The 15000-nt window shown below is 28.1% G+C and overlaps 2 protein-coding genes and 1 long non-coding RNA gene across 9 annotated transcripts in view; 2 read left to right on the forward strand and 1 right to left on the reverse strand.

The window, feature by feature from the left end:
* Nucleotides 1-4017, forward strand: part of LOC122631151 (outer dynein arm-docking complex subunit 4-like) — a 52682-nt gene extending 48665 nt beyond the window's left edge. The window contains exon 4 of the mRNA XM_043816472.1: nucleotides 3802-4017. Within this exon, the coding sequence (XP_043672407.1) occupies nucleotides 3802-4017 (216 nt within the window). The remainder of the gene's footprint in view (nucleotides 1-3801) is intronic.
* Nucleotides 1-15000, reverse strand: part of LOC122631137 — an 83421-nt gene that overhangs the window by 57482 nt on the left and 10939 nt on the right. For 2 of the 6 annotated variants that reach the window (XM_043816454.1, XM_043816456.1), the window contains exon 2: nucleotides 12047-12057. The exons of the other annotated variants lie outside the window; for them this stretch is intronic. The gene's annotated coding sequence lies outside the window, so the exon portion shown is untranslated. The remainder of the gene's footprint in view (nucleotides 1-12046; nucleotides 12058-15000) is intronic. 6 annotated transcript variants of the gene reach the window in all.
* Nucleotides 10334-15000, forward strand: part of LOC122631141 — a 28069-nt gene continuing 23402 nt past the window's right edge. For both annotated transcript variants that reach the window (XR_006327629.1, XR_006327630.1), the window contains exons 1-2: nucleotides 10334-10475; nucleotides 11183-11383. This is a non-coding gene — a long non-coding RNA (uncharacterized LOC122631141). The remainder of the gene's footprint in view (nucleotides 10476-11182; nucleotides 11384-15000) is intronic.

A 15000-nucleotide genomic window follows, 5' to 3' on the forward strand; every position in this document is an offset into this window, starting at 1 on the left:
TTTTTTTTTTTGTTATTATAGCTTTCAATAATTTTATTTGAAGTATATCTTGAAATGTCATCAAATTTTTTTTTTATAATCGATCTATTAACATCGTTTATTTTTCGTAAAAATTTTTATAGTATAAAACGCGTTTTGAGAATTACGTCTCTTCCCAATGCAATACATTTTTTTCTACTATCACGAATAAGAATATAATTCGAACTCGGCACGATTAAGACTAAGTTCTATCTATAATTTTTCATTTCATCGTCATTTTATTAATATATAACATTCTCTACTACATCGAATAAAAAATATTAAAAATTCGTAAGATTAGCGAATCAAACGAGATATGATAATATTAAATTACTAGAATATTTCAAATCTCTTTTCTGTAGTTCTTTTAATAAAACACGGAGAATTATGACTGAATGTGAGTGCTTTCTCTTTGATAATTGATGGATATCCCTCTCTTTTTTTTTTCTCTTTCAAGGTTATATAAATGAAAATCATAAGCGCGCAGAAGTAAAATTCTTTTCTTGATTATCCAAGGGAAATCCACTGTTCAACGTTAATTAATCCACTTATACGTCGAGACAAGTTCATTATCGGCCCTTTATTAATCGTATTACATTGATAATGAAATACTCAATGTAATATACTGAGAGGATTCGTCTTTGGAGAAACTACGCTATTGAAAAGATTACCTACATACGTAACTAAGTATTTACTACGTAGAGCTTACGAGAATGTTCTTAGAAGGAATGCGAAACTATCTAATCGAATGAAACTGCGTCGAAACTGTGACAAACGACTGCTTTAGAGCGATAAACCATTGGCGTAGAATACGTTCAAATGCTTTTTCATAGACGATTGAGTGTGAAACATAAGTGTAATCACTGTAAATGTGAAAATCCTATGATTGTGTCATTGTCAAACTCTATTCTAATTGCGTTTTGAGAACGGGTCAAAGGTCGGTGGATAAATAGAACGCAATCGAAAATCTTCTTTTGTCCTTGAGTACTCCCAAAGGGAAAAGGGAGAAAGAAAAAGGAGACTATTTCCTCAGCTCAATATTATAAGTATATATAAGTATTATGCAAAGTTCACAAATTTGTTCTACGAAGAAATACTGATCTAATTGGCTGAATCGGTTGGCTGCTGTTTCACGCATGCTTAAAGTAACTTTACGTAATATGTCATATGTATTTCCTCTATTAGCAGAAAGGATCACATTAATTAATCCGATACGTAACAAGAGAAGAGAGATAGAACGAGAGAGGAAAAGAGAAAGAGAGAAAGAGAGATAGATAGAACGAGAACAGAGTCGAAACTGAATGGTATAGAGTGATAAATCGTTGACGTGGGCGTTCAAGCGTTAAATACTACTTATTAATCCGTAATAACCAATGCAAATATGGAAATCCTATGACTATGTCAGTACGATCTTCTATTCTGAATGGAATTTGGGAGTATCATAGCTCGGGGATAGCTGGAACAATCGAAAATCTCCTCCTCTTATTCGTTCTGCAATCCCAGGGGCAAACTCCTGAGCTCTCTACGCTATATGTAAGTAAGTATAATACTTACTTACGATCTCATCGATTTTTTTCTCCCACCGTTTTAATCGGATGAACGTGATGGATACCACGTAAAAAAGGAAAAAGAAAAAAGGACGACGATTATAACGAGCTTTAAAATAATGTGCTTCGAGATAAGGAAGAAAAAAATATCGTAAAAAATTTTTCAACGAAACTTCGACGTTAAAATTCCGAACGATCTTTTCTTCTTTCTCTCTTTTTTTTCTTTCTTTCTTTCTTTCTTTCTTCTTTTTGTTTTTCTTTTTTGTTTTTGTTTTATTTTCTTTTTCTTTTTTCGCCCGAGCGTCGGTAAATTTATCAGATACAATTTTTATCAAAGTTCTCTGTTTTGTAAAATAATAATGAGAAATAAAAAATGTATAAACCAGAAAAAATGGAACAAGATCTTTCGAACATATTATATATGAATATATATATGACTATGTATGTACTTAATATTATATATATATATATATATATATATATATATATATATATATATTGTTTGCGACGAAAGCAGCAGGAAAAAGTTTCTCAAACTAATTTAAAACCTATTCGATGAGGCAGTAATCTTTCTGACATATTACAAATATATATGTGTGTGTGTGTGTGTGTATTGTTCGCAATATAGAAAGAAAAAGTTTCTCAAACTAATTTAAAATCTATTCGATAAGTCAATGATGCATATATACATATATCTAAACAACTAATCTGAATTTATTTTTAAATCGACCATTGCACACACCAACTTCAACTTGTTATGATTATAAACTCTTTAGGTATTCGCTTAGAGTTAGTAATTTCCAAAATGACTATTTTTCCTCTTATTTCCGTGGAACAAAATGGTCTTGGTGAACGACATGTAGCATATATGTAAGCACCTACGTGATTTGAAAGTAAGAGATACGTGGTCACATGACTATGCAACCAAAACTCATCCATTTTCTAAACGTTAAATAAACACAGATGTTTAGCTATACTATAATATATATATATATGAGGGCAATTTGAAAAATGGCTGCATGAAAAATATTTCATTTTAAGAATGAAATTTATAGATACATTAATAAAAAAAAAAAGAACAAAATTAGGAAAAAGCAATGAATTTTTCAAATTGTCCTCTTATATACCATAGCACAGCTGTCTCCTATTTTAAAAATTTAAATTATTAATTAATCGTCAGTAAATAGTACAGGGAAACCAAACTCTAAGTTTTCGTAATATTCATTCCATTTATATGTAGCAATAAATCAGAATCGTGTTTGCTGACGGGTTCCACTATCATTCTTGTCTCTTGCCTCTCTCTTTCTCCGTCTTTTTCTCTCTCATGTTCTGAAAACAACGATTTTATGGCTCGTAACGTGGGCTTCCAACGACACCAGTAACGCACGTCCAATATCAACGTTAAAAGCGATTGTCGTCGAGATTTAGAAAGTGCGAAAGAAGGTTTTACAAGGGAGGAGTGTTACTACTTGGATTTTGCATTTATCTTTAAGCCATATAAAAAGCATTTGCTGATTAGAAGCTATTCACTTAACCCAAAAACACATTTTCCATGTCGGTAGAATGGATTAATAATTATACTTTATAAATAACGTTTAAATCGAGTATAAATCATTGTCGAGGAGAGTTTTAATAATTAGTATTTTTTATGTGCGTTTAAAAACAATAAAAAAAAAATATATTATATATAAAATAACAGCGAAGATTCTTTTTTTCCTGAAAGAAATATATTCTCACGACGAAACGATAATTTTTTCACAATTTATTATTATTATTGTTATTATTTTTACGATTGTATTTTTCTTTCTTTCTTCTCTAAAATGGCCGATATGTAGTTACGTGCATTTAGTATTTAATTTATAATCCGTTTAAATCATTGTCAACGTGGTTTTCTACTTAAAAAAAAAACCAAAAAAAAAAAAAAGAAAAGAAAGAAAAAATGTAGAAAGCAGAAAAAGAAAGTTCGTTTATGGAATTATATTTTTTTTTCTTTTGACGAACAATAAATTTCTCAAAGTTCGTTATTATTATTATTATATTTTTCGTCACGACTGCGTTTTAATTTTTTTTTCTACTCGAAATTTATGACTGACTGATACGTGTGCGCATTTCATTTTTGGCTTATTACTATAGACAATCGTAACAAGATTAACATATCATTTTGTATAAATATTAGAAATCCACGAACACCGTGGGAGAATATAAATTTGAAATATAAATTGAATTAAAATCCCAGGTTGAAAGTTCGAACTCTAAAGCTTTGTTCAAAGAACAAAATTATGATGGAGTCGTGATGCGAATACTTATAGGCAGCTTGGTTATATCCCAGTTGAGTACGGCCAATAGGAAACACTTTACGCCCATAGAAAACATTTCACAACTTTTAGAATCCTTCTGTGATTCTTCAACTGAGAAGTCCAGAAGGATTTGCCGAGAATTTCTCGATAAATGAGAAATGCAATGAAAGATTGAGAGTCGGTTTGTTTGTATATTTCAAACGGAATTACGAAATAAAATTTTTCCCTATAACGACGAATAATATCTTATCAGATAGTATGATATCTGAGAAACAATATATTTTACAATATATAATTTTACATAATACAGCTGAACAATACAGCTAACAATACATATGTCCGATACTTCGTCCATGTAATATGATTAAATAATATTATTACAATCAGAAACACGATTGGTAAGAGATAATTAATAATTATTCTCGTAATATCGATAAAGTAACTAATTTGGCACGAAATTAATTTCTGATATTATCGAGATTATTTCTAGTAAAATCAATCTAAACAAATTTGAATAGACGTTAAGGTTTATATAATTTTATTATATTTGTAATCTCTGTGACATTTTTTTTATAACGTATAGATGTAAACGAACTAAAAGATCGATTCTGTTCTTTTTTTTTTTTTTGCCTTTCATTCTTTCTTTCTCTATCTTTCTCTTTCTTTAATAGTCTCAACGTTTAAAATGATGGTACATAAAGAGAAGATTACAGGAGAAGGAAGGGAAAAAGAGAATGGAGAAGAGGAAGGAAAGAAGAGAAACGGTCTAATGAGTGTACGACGAAATTACTGTACTGATTGCAACGAATAGGAAAGGTCGTAAGAGAAGAAGCTACCAAAAAGAAAAAAGAAAGAAATGGAAAAAAAAATATCGATCGATAACCAATTCGAGAAGTACTTTTATGCAGATATGACCTAGCCTGTAAATAACGAAACGGTTTATTATTTTCGCGGTTAGACTTTCGTATGAAGTTCTGATAATATGTATTTGAATCGCAAAAAGAAAGGAAAAAAAAAATAAAATTTTCAATGACAAAGATCTTGAGGATAAAAAAAAGTGAAAAATTGAATATCAAACGTCGACAAACGAATTATAGAAAAATACGTAAATGATTTTTCATATGCGTTTGTTCCTTTCTTTTTTTCTACATTTATTTTTCTTCTCAAATATAAAGTCTGATCAATAATTGAAAAGGAAAATAAAAGAAATACCACTTATATTGAAACTATCATTAATATTTAAAGAGAAATTATACAGCGTCAGTTAATTAGAGTCAATAAGTTTGTTGATCAATTCAATTATAAAAAGAAATATTTAAGCTCAATCTAAATAAGTTATAATTTATTAGTACGAAGTTTCTCGAGGTGTCGTCTATTAACACGTAAATTTTATATTCGATATAAATCCAGTCTTGATTGCACGATCTTACTTTTAACAAAGAAACCATGATAAATAATTTATTAAGACGCAGAAAGAGAGAGAGAGAGAAAGAGAAAGAAAGAGAGAGAAAGAGAAAGTGTGTATGCCAGCAAAAGTCCTTGATTATACGTTATCACAAACACGTAGCGCGTATAGGAAAATTAACGAGTAACCTTGAGGATGATTTCAAAATGTTGATAAGAAAAAAAAGGGAGAAGAAAAAGAAGAAGTGGGGATTATTATGTTACTAATATGGAAAGCGAAAGGAGAGGGGATGGTTAATGTATGCGTAAAACTACTATGAACGCTCGAGTTCTCTCGTGACCTTTTAACGTTGTAAACAATGTACTTATATATAGAAGTTTCGTGTGATAAATGAAGGTACCCGTAGATGATAGAAAATATTTATGTCCGTACTTATATAATTACATATATGATTGATTTCGTATTTAATGTATTATAAAATTTAACTACGTAAAATAAAATATTGGAAAATATGTATAAATATATATATATATATATATATATATATATATATATATTTATAGATTTCAAATAAAGGATGAAGAAGAACTAGAAAATTAATTCGAATTTTAATTGGGAATGAAATAAAATTTAGAAAGTAATTGTAAATGTAATTCAGTTTTAATATCTATTATTTCGCTTTAGAAGTAGTAGTCATGCCTATTCACTTATGAAATGTATATATTTTTTGTCCGATTTATTTGATATATTCTTTGATACGAGTAGTCGTATAAAAGTTATGTATATATGTATGTATGTACGTATGTATATGCAAAGTATAGTATCTATATGGTATAATCAAATTACCATGATATCATAAATGAAAATCGATTTAATACCTAAGTATATCATTTCGTTTAACTTGAATAGTACTTATATATGAAAATAATATATTATATACTTGTTATATATCTGTTTAATCAAGCTAATATATACTAAATGATTCTATCTTTAATAGGTTGATTGCTCTAAGAATTAATCCACTTCGTAGATTTAATTTTGAAACGTTTTGAAGCTTTCATTAACGACATTTAGAAAATTAAAACTTCATATTTTAGTAATAAGAATAAACTCAAAAGTATCACGATTTATTCTATTATATCATAAATCTATGACAAATTATCCTTTAACTAAGATATTAGTTAAATGTATAAACTTTCTTTCAATTTGATAATTTTAAACACAACATAAGATACAAACAAATAGCGTGCCAATAACACAAAAATTATAATTTTTTAATGTGATGATCGATACGATTTAATGATCGTATCTTTTATTTATTTATTTATTTTCATTCTTTCTTTATAAAATATTGGCAAGAATACTTTATTACCTGTAAAATAAAATTACAGCGTGTGAAGAAAATAAAAAAGGAAAAGAAGAGAGAAAAACTCAGAAAGAGATAAAGAAAGAGAGATAGAGAAAGAGAGAGAGAGAGAGAGAGAAATAAAAATAGACAGAAATAGAAAAATTGAGAGAAGATAGAAAAAAAAGGTGAAAAAGAGAAGTTTGTCGTATAGAAAACTTTACAAACGTTCCACCATTCTTTTCATTTGTTTTCGTTCATAGAGGCTCGACGATCCCCTTCTTTGAAAAATTCTTTCTCTTTCACGAGATTATCGCATCGGTAGGGAGATAGAATTTATTTCTCTTTCCATCCCTCATTGTCGTTTCCAATTTCTTTCTTTATTTTTCGCTCTCTATTTCTTTCTCCCTTTCTCTCTCTCTCTCTCTCTCTCTCTTTCTTTTTCTTTCTCTCTCTTTCTCTTTATTTCTCCGTTTCCCTCGGATCTATATTCCGTGATAAGAAATTTTGACGACGTCGGCAGAAAAGAGAGAAGACGACGTACTACTTAGATAAGTACTTAAACGCATCTGACTAACGTATATTATTATACAAAAGTCCCTGTCGATGGCAAAACGGAGACAATTTATCGAATAGTACCTATGAATGAAAATAAATGAATACTTTAGATAAGAATATTTCGGGAAACGTTCTTCCGTTCACATTCATCGAATTATCATCCTCTCTTTATCACTCTCTCTGCTTTGTCTACGTCTCTCTCTTTCTCTCTCACTCTCCCTTTGCCTGCGTACGTGTATATGTGTGTATACGTGAGTGTATTTCTCTATTTATCCATCTCTGTCTCTTTCTTGTTAATATATTAAGGTACATATATGTTTCTAACTATCTTTCTCCACTCTCTGTATGGTTTTCTTTTTGTTTATCTTTCTCTCTCTCTTTCTCTCATTATTTTTAAATTAGTTGGTCTATCCTTATCACTCTAACTACATGAATATTTTTCTTCCTATCTATTTAATTCTCTATATCTAATTTCTGTATCTATGTAAATCCCTTTCCTTTCACTTTCTCCCCAACCATTCTTTCGTTCACTCTACTTCTCACTAGTTCTCGCATTTTCGTCCTCGTTGAATATCGTAGAAATGCAAATGTAGTATAGCCAAAGACCGATTCACGATTTTATCTCGAAGAGACGCTCGTGACGTTCGGTGAACCACGACCAGTCGATATCGAGTCTCTAACCATAGCTCTTTATCCGATCTCGTTTTCTTGCGATACGAGATTACTTTTAGATCGTAAATTATACACCCCTTCGGAGTTTTGCCCTTCCCTTTCCCATCCCGTCCTATTCCCCTATCGGTCGAAATGAACGATCTTTGAATTTTTTTTTTAATCGATTACGAATAATCAATTTTTTCTCTTTCATATATATATATATATATATATATATATATATATATATATATATATATTCTCAATGCACTTTTATGTTTCCTTGTTTCTTTATAATTCTTTTTTAATTCAAAAAAATTTTTTCTTTATAAATATTTTTTATTTCTTTCATTTATTATTTTCTATTTATTATTTACTTTATATATATATATATATTGTTTTTCTTTTATTATCGTGGGAAATATATGAATGAACTTTCGAATGAACGTTTTACGAAAACAATTATTACATATATGAGTGAAAATGTTAAATTAGTTTCTAATAATTAAAAATTTTAAATTAGCATTTCCAAATAACGAATCCATAAATATTTGATCTCGCTTTTAGAAATGTTTATGTATTACAGTTTACAATGGAGAATTGATTGAGCTTGTAAATTTGTTTGAACGTTATAACGCGATGTTTCGTAACAGATTGTAGAACTGGAAAATGAATTCTTTTATACGGTAACGCATTTAGGACAATATAAATATTAATGAACATTTCGTTGAAACGTATTACAAAGTTATTTGATTTATATCATAACAAGCGATGCTTTTGTATCTACATAAACTTCTGAATGATAAACTTTGAATAAATAAAATCTATATTTGCATATAATTCTTATTTTTGTTAAACGATGTTTTATATATATATATATCTTATAAATCATCTTATTTAATAATAACAATATTTAATTATCACGTAAGTAATGTCTTTTACCGAAAACATTATTTCCGTTTAAAAGTTATTTAATTAATCACTCATTTGCATTAACACGATATCTCTTTCTCTCTACTTCAATATGATAATAATTAATCATTGAATTTAATTTAGGTAATTTTAAATTCACACGTAAGAAATCATTGACTATAGATATAGAAAAAAGATTTATATAAAATTTATAACTCGATCGTATACCGATCGAACATTGTAACTCGAGCTCGATTATAATATTGCGAGTAATCACAAAAAAATAAATAAATAAAACAAGAAAAAGAAGAAAAACATACTCCATTTTATCCATAATGTATCACGATTATAATAAATTCTCGAGATAAAGAACATGCAATACACATATACATATTAACATGCATATTATACATACACATATACACGCTAGAATCATTTTGAATTATTTATAACGCACAAATTTTTCTTTTCGATCGTTGAAAATTAATCGAATTTCATTTTCTATTTAAATAAAAATATGAAGTATCGTGTAGCTCGAACATGTAATATGCGATGGTAATCTATTATAATCTTTTAGAAAATCGCGGGACAATCAGTACTGTTTAAAATGGATATTTCAACGCCAGGAAGTCACGAAAGTAACAAACTTTGTAACTTTGACAAAGAATAGTGAGGAGTAGGGGAAGGGGGGTGGGTGGGGTGGTAGATAAATTCAATGGATGAGCGAATAAGAGCGATGGATGGGATGGTAAATCGAAAGATCACATACATCGTTTTCTCTTCCAAAGAGTTATCGTTCAATTTCATCTTGATCACACATCGCATTGATTTCCAATGGAAATTATTTTTTCGAAAGAATCGTCGTATGACGATGAGAATAAGCTTATATATTTATAAAAAAAAAAAGAAAGAAAAGAAAAAATTAATAATCTAAGATAAAAATATGATCAATAATTTATTCGATAAAGAAACATTATAACGAACGTATGTATTTATACCATAGGATATTAGTCATCTTCAGATTTGATGAGAGTTAATTTATTAGTGATAGTACGTTGAAATGGGCCAATCAAAACTCGCTTAAAAGTCGATCAAACTTTGCATACGTATAGGTATATATATATATATATATACATATATAGATAGATATATACATATGTATGTATCTATCTAGGTATACCTATACCTATTCGTAGTAACGATAGAAATGATTGATCAATTGCACGATTGGAAAGAAATTTCAAGCAATCGAGTAATATCGTTTAGTCAAGAGTTTACAATGTTAAATTTGAAGAGGAAGGACATATTTACGTACGTACGTACGTACGTGTGTACTTGGATATATATTTACGTTATCGTATAATGCTTACGATATAATTCAAACACGAGAGATGTTTTGATTTTTTCATTTTAAATACAATGTATAACATCGTCCTTGTTTATTATTGAATAGACACATCGATATGTATAGAGAATACATACGTAGTCAATTTGAGATTTCTTCTAGGAAATACATATACATATAAACATACATACATACATACATACGTACGTAGACAAACGCGTAACGCCGCAATTTATATCTCCATACATATTTCAGTTGAAATCGAAAGGTGAGAGAAGTCGGTCGTAAAAATCTTTGTTCTCTACGCGATCATAATTTCAAAATTTTCTCAAGTCTACCATAATGGTGTCGCATCTGTGCTTTATTACATTGTTTTAAAACCGACAATATATAATAGGTATGTATCATCATATTTTTCTTCAGTCCCGGAAACTTTTATTTGTCTAAAAACTTGAAAATTCTCTCTCTCTCTCTTTCTCTCTCTCTCTTTCTCTTTCTTCCTCTTTCTCTCTCTCTCTCTCTCTCTCTCTCTCCCTCTTAGATATACCGATATTATTCCAGTCTCAAGTGTTGAATAATTTTCTTACTTTCTAGAAATTCTTATCCCCTAACATTAAGATCGTCGAGAGGATATTACAATTATAAATTACGTGGATAAAGTTTCTTTTAGTTATTTCGTTTTATATAGTTCTGTCTCTTCCCTCTCTCCCTCTCTCTTTCTTTCTTTCTCTCTTTCTCTTTCTTTTCCACTTTATTCGTCTACTATCTTATTTTCTTTCTCTTTTCATGTGTTTTTACCTAGTTTTCACACATCTCTATATATATCATTCTCTCACTTTTTCTATATATATATATATATATATATATATATATATATATATATATATATATATACACACATACATATCGTTCTATCTCTCTTATTCTCCCACATACATGCGATATACTTGAACACGACTGTGAATGAGATGCTTATCCTCGTTTTCTTGTGAAAACATCGTAGCACTCTTCTCTTCTTAACTTGTTCCTTTTTTTTTCTTTTTCTTTTTTTTTTCTTCTTCTTTTTCTTTTTCTTTTTTATTTCTTCTTTTTTCTATCCTGCAGGCTTTCGAAGAATCAACTATGTATGGAAGCAAAGGGCGAAGTTGCTTGGCATAAAAGTGTATAAGGACAGTACGAACTTTTTTACTTCTTTCATACCCCCGTTCATCATCCAATCCCTCTCTCTTACATTAAGGGTGACTTTTGGACTGATACACTCGTCTACCTGATACCGGACTCAGTTATCTTATCTTCATGAACCGTGTAAGTACGTATATATTAAATTAATCATTTCTGTTGGTTATCACCGAAAATTTATTGTCACGATAAATATCTATATGGGTATATTTTACGCATATATATATATGTTACATATACGTATACGTACGTATATAAGAGTTATCGAGGAAATGGGAAATGTTACCCTCATTTTTTCTAACTTCAACGATTGATATAATAACGTATCGTTCGTCATAGAACGTTCATTTCGAAACATAAAAGAAATCGTGCGATTCTGATCGGGCAATATCAATAGAGCTATAAGTATTCGATATAACAATATTCGTTTATATAAATTCGTTTCGCCTTTATATACCATAATTTTTTATGATACATATATATACATATATACACACGTTCAATTTTATTCTTTTATTCGTACTTGAAGATTTTATATGTAATATCGAAAGTCGATATTAATATAATTATTAATATAGATCGAACTAACGTTTATCATTACAAATTATCGATTTATTTCAAGATTTTTATTTTATCAACGAAGCGAATTCTATCTATCGTATTTTCAACTTTTACGTATTGTATCGAATATCTGTATATAATTATAGTATATTGACCAATCCACCACTGCAAATTTTCTCTCTTTTTACTTACTTTTTAAAATTTTTGTATGGACAAAGCAAATTCTACTTTTTTTTTTTCTTTTTCTTTTTCATCGTACCTATTCAACCTTCATGTGTAACGTCGAATACTGAACTTAAAAAAAAAAAAAAAAGAAAAAATAAGAAAAGAAAAAAAATTATAGTACGAAGTATCAATCAATCAACGTTCACGAATGCAAATTTTCACTTCATTGTTTCAATATTATTTTATATCAAAGAATCGAAATACTCGTAATACGAGAAAAATCTTAACTCGTAATACGTTAAAATCTTTTTTCTAGTTATTTTAGGATTTTTATAAGAGCAATAAAAAAATTTAACTTATAAATTTATAATACTGTTTAAGTTCAATTCCTAACGTCGAAATACACATATATCTTGAGATCGAAATTATGTGAAAATATTCACGAAACGTTACACGTAGGAAAATTTATAAGTACTTGGAGAAACTAATGTATATGTAAGAGATATGGAACAATTGAGGGAATAGTAGTAACTTTCGTAGATTTAGCAGAGAATTTCCGATGGACGAAAATACGAATATGAAATCAACGACTCCTCTCTCTCACTCTCTCTCTCTCTCTCTCTCTCTGCTGCAAAATCGTCAAGAAACTTGTTCGTAACTTGTTCAACGCTAGATACGTGATGAACGGGAGAGTAATTCGAAGAGAAAAGAGAGATTATGGAATATATATATATATATATATATATATATATATATATATTTCTTTTTTAATTAGGTCAGATAATAAATTTTAAATAGATTATGTATTTATATTAAAAGTAGAAAAAAAGGATTGTCGTAATATCATTGATATATAATCATAAATATATAATTTAAAAAAACAAATTTATATTTATTATGTATAATATATAAATATAATTACTATTATTAATGAAAATTAAAGAAAAAATAATTTTTTTAAATATTGATTATTAATATGAATGAATACTTTTAAACGAATTTAACAAAGTAGTATGTATAACAAATTTAAACGTTTGACAAAATTTTCTTTGCTCGTAACTCGTAATATTATTTGTGATAAAATAAATGTAACATACCAAATTTTTTTAATTCAATATAATAAAAAAGCAACTTCGATAATACCGTATAAAATCGTTTAATGACACAAAAATAAAAAAAAAGTAATAAATGTTAGCTGTCATTATCGTTATTAATTTCGTTCACGTTCAATTCACTATTCTAACATATACGAAACTCTCTATTCTTGACGCATTAGCAATAGATAACGTAAACACAGGGAACTGTTGGTTTTAAATATTTAAATAATAATTCGACGATGTAGGTCGGGTCGTGAAAGTCATTAGAATGTTTCATCAAACTTTGTTTATGAAAGCATTATTAAAAGAACATCGTGCAGAACATTTCATGTGTCGTTATGTAATTTTCCAAGTTTAAAATCTAGATCTCATTAAATATTTTAAGTATATGTATATAATATATAATAATTAGTATTATTAATTATTATTGAAACAAAAATGTTTAATTATGATTTTACTTTCCAATTACTATCATTGTTATTATCATCATCATTATTATTACTATTAATTTATCATGTTATATATGTGTATCTGCATATATATATATATATATATATATATATATATATATGTAGCTCTTTTATATTAGATTATATATATATATATATGTTACAAATAAATAATTTATTAATCAAATAAATTTCTTATAGGTATTGGAACGTAATATAAATAAATTCGATTGCAAGAATAAACATAATATAATCAATACATACCAATGTATTTACCATTTTTATACTGTATAGTTAATTACTGCATAGTTATTATTATATCAAAAAACCTTGATAACGTTAATAAATAAAAATTATATATTTAGAAAAAAAGAATCAAACAGAATTATAATAAAAATCTTTCACAATTCGTAAAAGAAAAATTAATTGCAATATATAAACGAATAATGTACACGAGGCACACATACAAATGTCAAAATAGATTTATATGTTACCGTATATGTAATATTGAATGTACGAGTGTGTAAGCGGTTAACGCATTTCTCAGAAACGAATTCCATTTGCAAGAGTAACGAGATTCCGTGAAGTTCTTATTTTTATGCGAACACGTTGAGATATCTTACTAATGTCCATAGGGAATACAACATGATGTCATAACATATATCTCAGCAGAGTTGACAGTAGTAGATACATAGCAACTAGTTTTTCCCGTAAATATATAATATTTTTTCGTCGATAGAACATTTACTTGTAGAAACTCGTTAAATATTTATTTTATACGATCGAACGTTCGATCGTACGATGATAAATCTGCATTCGCCTATAGTTTTTTTTTTTTTATTTATTTCTTCTTTTTTTTTTTATTTTTTTTATATTTACTTGTTCGTCGATAATTCCTTTTTTCTCTCTCTTCTGTTTTTTTTTTTTTTTTTGATTTAGTTTCTTTTGCGAACGATTCGTAATGATCGTCACGTTTTAACGTCACGTAGGACTGAACGATGGCCGTGATAACGAAATGTACAGTATTGTAGTTATTTCTATGAAGTTCGCCGACAAAAGGAAAGAGTAGGTGAGAGAAAGAGAGAAAGAGAGAGAGAGTTTTCAGAAGCACGTTGAAAACGAGCGTACTAGTTTGTTAGCGCATTCAAAGTTGTTTTTAATCGGGTAGAAAGGAAAGTATGTATAGTATAACTTTTACGAGTTACATTCAAAGGAATAGTATTTTCATTCCTTCTCTTTTTCTTTTCTTTTTTCTTTTTTTCTAACCGTTACCGTTTACAAGATTATTAAAATAGAATCGGTTAACTTCTTTAACGCGTAGTATTTAATTTCTGTTTTTGCTTTAGAAATTTTTTCGAGATGAAAATATCTTCATTGTTATTTAATTGTATCAAAAAAAAAAATATATATATATATATATCCTTGAAAATTAAAAAAGAATTTTAATACATCTAGTTACATATTCATATGA

This window comes from Vespula pensylvanica, chromosome 8 (assembly GCF_014466175.1).
Source record: "Vespula pensylvanica isolate Volc-1 chromosome 8, ASM1446617v1, whole genome shotgun sequence".
Lineage (NCBI taxonomy): Eukaryota > Metazoa > Arthropoda > Insecta > Hymenoptera > Vespidae > Vespula > Vespula pensylvanica.